The sequence below is a fragment of the Otolemur garnettii genome, unplaced genomic scaffold (assembly GCF_000181295.1).
Source record: "Otolemur garnettii isolate 467f Iridium unplaced genomic scaffold, OtoGar3 scaffold00002, whole genome shotgun sequence".
In the NCBI taxonomy this organism is placed as follows: domain Eukaryota; kingdom Metazoa; phylum Chordata; class Mammalia; order Primates; family Galagidae; genus Otolemur; species Otolemur garnettii.
In genome coordinates this window covers 49301562-49308337 of record NW_003852397.1, presented here as the reverse complement: position 1 = coordinate 49308337, position 6776 = coordinate 49301562, and the positions used below count along the sequence as shown (strand labels likewise).

Here is a 6776-nt window from a genome sequence, read left to right as displayed (position 1 = left end):
AACACAGCCTTCATGTCATTTTCTCAGTTATTGCTTTAAAACGTTCACATTCTACTCTTAGAAAGATTCACCTGTACCCCTATAAGGTAAACCTCATACTTTTTTTCTTTATCTCTCTTAGTTATTTTTCTATAGCACTAAATATTCTTTGAAAAACCTGACATTCTGTAGCTCTGTATAATATTCATTTGTATGCCATATAGTCCTATCCTGTACAGTTTGTTTTCAGATTTGTTGTTTTGCTTTTTTTGCTTTTAAACATGAAAAATTGTATTATGTCTAAATTCTTGTGTGTATGCAACACTGTGCTCTTGAGAATACTGAGAAGAGTGATTACTAAGTCAAAATAAACATCATTAATGCTCTTGGTACATTGCATTCATTTTATTATTTAGTGATGATTATGCCAATCTTGCAAATGTCTAAAATTTATTGGCACTAGTATTTTTTCATTAAGTTGTACTAGGATTACCGAATGAATATGGTCCAATAAGGAGCCTAGGTAAAAAGGAGAAGATCTGAGATGAGTAAAGTGTTTAAGGCTTGGCACTGGTAGCTCAGTGGTTAGGGTGCCAGCCACATACATCAGGACTGGTGGGTTCAGACCCGGCCCAGGCCTGCTAAACAACAATGACAACAAGAACAAAATAGCTGGGCACTATGGCAGACACCTGTAGTCCTAGCTACTTGGGAGGCTGAGGCAAGAGAATCAGTTAAGCCCGAGAGTTTGAGGTTGCTATGAGCTGTGATGCCACAGCACTCTACTGAGGGTGACATAGTGGGACTCTGTCTCAAAAAAAAAAAAAAAAAGAAAAGAAAAAGAAAGTTTTCTAGGAGTGTCTTTATTTTTCTTTTAATTTTTTTATGCTCTTTGTTAAGTAGAGAGGATGGAGAGACAGAGTTAGATTATGACTTGCCCAAAATGTTTTGCACAGATTGAATCAGAACTAGATTCTACCTGATAATTATTAGTGTGGGTCCAATGTTTGTATATGCTGAAATAAATTTCTCAAACTTTTTTCTTTCTTCTTTTACATAAGACTCTTAAGTATAAACTCAAATAAAATATATATTTAGATTATGGCAGAAAATCTACCTGCGGAAATAAAAGAGTTTCTAAACTGTGTTTACTTTGGTTTTCAGTGATTAGAGACTTCCAAGAATATGTAGAGCCAGGAGAAGATTTCCCAGCTTCTCCACAGAGAAGAAATACCACATCACAGGAAGACAAAGATGACAGTGTAGTTTTACCTCTGGGTGCGGATACACTTACACATAACTTGGGCATTCCAGTACTAGTAGTTTGCACAAAGGTTAGTTTGCTTCTTAGATATTCTGCTACTGATGGAAGAACACTGTTTTGTTTTCCAGGTTTTTTGAAATTAACACATTAGTTTTTCTAGATAATTTTTGTTAACAAATAGAAATAAAGTTTAAAATATCAAATGATATTCACATGTTGCTTTTGTGATCTTAATCATAGTTTGCATTGAAAGAAAATGTTATTTCAAGTACTCTTATTTGTGGTTGAATTTCATCATCATATCAATTTAAACTTAATTGTACTACCAGTTTAGTAGAAATAATCACAGGTGAAATGATAGTTTATGAACTTTTACAAAATATTTTTCAACATTAAATTTTGACATTAATTTCCTAATTCAGATTATGTATTTAAAATTACAGTTTTTAAGCACCTATCAGCATTCATTACATAAAGTTGACATACAGTTATCAAGGTTTTCTAAGGCTGGGTGTGGTGGCTGATGCCTGTAATCCTAGCACTCTGGGAGGCCAAGGCAGGTGGATTGCCCTGAGCTCCTAGGTTCGAGACCAGCCTGAGTACAAGTGAGACCCTGTTTCTAAAAGTAGCCGGGTGTTGGCTTGGCGCCACCTGAGCTGGCAAGTTCGAATCCAGCCTAGGCCCTCCAGATAACAATTACGGCTGCAACCAAAAAATAGCCAGGTGTTTGGTGGGTGCCTATAGTCCCAGCTACTTGGGAGGTGGAGGCAGGAGAATCACTTGGGCCCAGGAGTTGGAGGTTGCTGTGAGCTTGATGCCATAGCACTCTACCCAGGGCGATAGCTTGAGGCTCGGTCTCAAAAAAAAAAAATAGCCGGGTGTTGTTGTAGATGCCTATAGTCCCATCTACTCAGGAGGATGAGGCAAGAGAATTGCTTGAGCCCAAGAGTTGGAGGTTGCTGTGAGCTATGATGCTACGGCACTCTGCTGAGGGTGACAAAATGAGACTCTGTCTCAAAAAGAGAAAAAAAAGGATTTCTTATTTATTAAAGAGGTTCTGATAGGATTGCTATTATCAAAATTCTGTTAACTTAGTTCTTTCACTGTATACATTTTTTCATTGTATGCATTTTATAATAAAATGAAATTTCCTTTAAAAATAATTGATAGATCAAGTTCTTCTCCCTACCTTGTCCTAAGTAATATTTTTTATTGTTGTTAAGTCATGGAATAGTTAGAAAATGTCAGAACATACATTTTTTTGAAACCTAAAATTGCTAATTTTTTGAAATATACAGTAGAACCTCCAGAGCTGACCACCTCCTTAAGTGGAACTAAGTTTCATAAACTAGTCGTGCACCACATGTATGCATCAATACAGTAGTCCTCCTTCCTTATGTTGACCACCTCCATGTGTTGACTATTTTGTTGCAGTCCCTTGGGTGGTCAATTTATATAGAAAGTCTACTATGTAGAATTTTTACATATTGTAAAGGATGGTATTAAGAATTTTAGAATCATTAGAATAAAATTGATAAAAAAAAATCTAAAACCTAGTTTAGGTTTTACTTTAAATGCTACACAAATTATTAATAACAAAGGAATGGAACAACAACGTTGAAAATAATTAAGTTGAAGCATGCCATCTACTTTCCAAATGGTGATTCTGCTATAGTTAAGTATTAAAACTTTTCTGTAAAACAATATTTTAAAAGCTCACACTAGAATCCTGTGTGCAGTTTGTTTTGTTTGGCAAAGAGCTGTTTATTGGTAGATGTTTCCCTATACTACAACTTGCCTCATAAAAAGTAGCCTTAATTTCTAAAGGAAAAATATGAAGTTTAAAGAGTCCTGAATCAGTATCAAATGAGTCATAGATTCATAAAATTTTCAAGCCAGGCAGATGGTCTACAGTATTTCATAAAATCTAATACACCATTAGATATACTTTAGTTTATGAGCTTCTAAAATGTGTAGGGGGATGAGAGAATATATGTCTCCAAATGGAAGAAGTCTGATGGTTCAACTTCCTCCCTATAAAGACGCTGGAAATGGAGATTTAGGAAGATTAAGTTTCTTGTCTTAAGTGCAGATCCCCTGGTTTCAGTTAAAATCTCTTTACTAAACTATACACCACCAAAAGTGCTATGAAATCAATAGTATAGTAATTACAAGTAATTACAATATTTGAAATATTATTGTTATTCTGTAAAATGAGCAAACGGGTGCTCATCATAACTATACAAGGATCTTCTGGTCTATGATATATATGTGTGTAGCAAAAAAAAAAAAAATTGACATACTAGATTTTACCCCAAATTAATAACAGATATAATGATTATTCTTATATTTTACACCCCTAATTTGTAGCAATTTTGGTGAAATTATTTGGATGTCACAATACTTAAACGTGCCTTATTTGTATTATCCTTAACATTCTCCTGTAGCAAGCAGAATTCAGAATTGTTTATTGATTGTACAGTGGCATTTGGGAAATCACCTGTAATTCCCTTATTTTGTGATTGGTGAGATTGTGTATAGTTAGAGTGAATAAAAGCACCAGAAAAGAAGTGAAGATCAGTTGGGAGAAGTAGAGACTCCCTGGACATATGGGAAGTGTTTTATAAAACTAGAATACATTTTAGATCTTTGTTCTAGAACATAAATAGTTGAGTAAACAAGTACGAATACTTAGGATAAACTTGGCTTATTCTATTTCTCTTTGTGCTAAAACTTTCCCTTTGGTGTTTTGATCAGATCAAATATAATGTAGAAGTCACTGCTTTTTAAAGAAATTAAAATAATTCATTATTTTAAGTCTCTGAGTGGTTGATAGTGAGTCCTTCTGCTTAGTCACCATATGCAGGTAGTAGTTTTTTTGATGTTCATCCAAATTGAACTGTTTAAATTATGTTATTTTTTATTCTTTTTAAGTTAATGTTGTATTATTTTAACTCAACAGTGTGATGCCATTAGTGTATTGGAGAAAGAACATGATTACAGAGATGAACATTTTGATTTTATTCAGTCACATATCCGGAAGTTTTGTTTACAGTGTATCCTTTTAATACGTTTATTGATGCAATGTACCTTAACCTGTTTTTACTTGTTTTTAAAAGTTAAAATAAATTGATGGGCTTAATTCTGTAAACATTTTTCCTTCTGCTTCTGGTTGGAAATTGTGTAAACATTTTTCTGTGCCTCTGGTTGCAAATTTCGCTTTAATTCACAAATCATTTGTATCTGGATATTTTGAGATAAAAAGCAAGTATTGAAATATATAACATTGATTTGCCGTGTTGAAAGTGTTGTGCTTAAGAGAAATAATTAGTGATTGTATGTGGGAAATTCTGGTAAGTTGGCATGTATGTATCTGATTAATAAACTATTCATATATTGGTGGTAAGTGGTAGGGCAAGATAAACCTAAGTCTTATGTGTTTATTTTCATTTCCAATTTGTTTAGTATGTTATCATTTTTCTGCTTATAGCTTAACACAGAGGTCTCAAAATCTAGCTGTGCTAGATTGGTGAGGCTGGAGAATCTGTATTTTAAAAAGCTATCTTGGTTGGGCGGCACTTGTGGCTCAAAGGAGTAGGGTTGCCGGCCCTATATGCTGGAGGTGGCGGGTTCAAACCCAGCCTCGGCCAAAAACTGAAAAAAAAAAAAAAAATGGCTATCTTGGTTATTTTAATGATCACAGGATTGGGAAACCTGCCATAGGAAGTCAGAATTAGGTGAGACAATGAGTAATATTTACAACCAAAAGAGGGAGAAAATGAAGATGATAAGTGAATACTTTAAAAAGAATTTATAGTTGTGAACTTAGTCTCACTTTACACTAAGGAGAGCTGTCTTCTTTGATCAAATACTTGGCAGTTGCATTCTCTCTGGCTTTTGAGTCTGAAAGTAATGAAATGATATTAAGAGTAGATAGTAGTAAATAGTACACACATGCTTTTAGTGTCTGCAATTTACCATTCATTGTCTTTAATGGGGATTTAATTTAAAGACCACTTAACAAGAAGCATAGCTGAATAAATTTCCCTTTCCTTCCCTTTTTAAGTTCTTTCTCCTTTTCTTGTGCCTTTCTCTCCTCATGTCACCTAAGGGTTGAGTTTAAAGGGCTTTTGTCTACATAGTGTCTTTAAAAAGAAAACAAGAATGAGAGCCATTGAAGGACTTGTCTGTAGCCCTTTTTTTGTTATCTTCAAAAATTAGAAAATTTGAGAACAATTTTATTTTAGAGACGGTGTTGTCATGCTCTCAGTAGAGTGCTGTGGCGTCACAGCTCACAGCACAGCAACCTCCCACTCTTGGGCTTAGTCGCCCACTACAGGCACCCACCACCACGCTCAGCTATTTTTTGTTGCAGTTTGGCTGGGGCCAGGTTCGAACCCGCCACCCCCACTAATCCACAAGCACCACCCCGAGAACAGTTTCTTTAACCATTTGTTTAATGCTGTACTTTAATGTAAATATAGAGGTGTAATCAAGAAGAAAGCTATCCACTGAAATAGAGATCTTTAAAGCCAGTTGATTTTAAAAGAATACAAAACATGAGATGTTAGGTGATTATTGATGAGGTGACAGTTTTTAAGTCCAGGCACAGTGGTTTATGGCTGTAATCCCAGCACTTTGGGAGGCTGAGGCGGGTCCAGATCACTTAAGTCCTGAGTTTGAGAACATCCTGGGCTGGTATTCTAGTGAAATCCTGTCTCTACAAAAAATAAGAAAGATTAGCTAGGTGTGGTTGTGTGTGCCTTTAGTCCCAGCTGCTTAGGAAGATTGCTTGAGCCCAGGAATTTAAGGCTGCTGTGAGCTGTGACCACACAATTGCATTCTAGCCTAGGTGACAGCAAAGATCCCATTTCTGCAAAAATAATTTTTAAAAAAATTTTAATTGTAATACAGATTTTTCAGTTATAGAAATTAAATGAACATAAATTGGTTTTTATTGTGGAGAAGATCACTAATGCAGATTTCACACAATTAAACTTTTAAGATTGTTTCTACCAAGTTAAGTTCCATACCAAATTAAGTTATATTTAGCAATATCACTTTTAGGTTTATAAGCCTTGGGCCATGTCCTAGAAAATATGAGTATCAGTTAAGCAGTTAGACCAGACTCTGAGCATTTCCCTTTGGCATAAGTCACTGTGTCTTTTGGGGACACAGTGGTCACTGCTAGAGCATAGTCTTGAGTAGTGATCATAAAATTTCTTCTCATAGACACTTTGAACACATCATCTGTCAGTAGTCATATTGTCCCTTCTTCCCCAGGCCTCTTGCTCCTTTGATCTACCATGTTTTTTGAATAACAGGTGAAAGTTAAGAGCCTTGTCCAAGGTGGTATTTTAAGTTTTGGTCATGAAATCTTTTAATACTTTTGCTTCCTGATGGTAGCTACTGGCACACCTTCTCTCAATAATGGGTCTTTTGTTTCCTGTTCTCAAAAACCCTGAGCTTTTCTCTGAAGTCTTCTGAGCTTTGTCTCTGAAGTCTTAATTCCTGGGATTGGTTAAAAAAAAAA

At 35.2% G+C, this 6776-nt stretch overlaps 1 protein-coding gene across 1 annotated transcript in view; it reads left to right on the top strand.

The window, feature by feature from the left end:
• The window catches only part of DYNC1LI1 (dynein cytoplasmic 1 light intermediate chain 1), a 43978-nt gene that overhangs the window by 25263 nt on the left and 11939 nt on the right, over nt 1–6776 (top strand). The window contains exons 5-6 of the mRNA XM_023513116.1: nt 1144–1313; nt 4206–4324. Coding sequence (XP_023368884.1) covers nt 1144–1313; nt 4206–4324 — 289 coding nt within the window. The remainder of the gene's footprint in view (nt 1–1143; nt 1314–4205; nt 4325–6776) is intronic.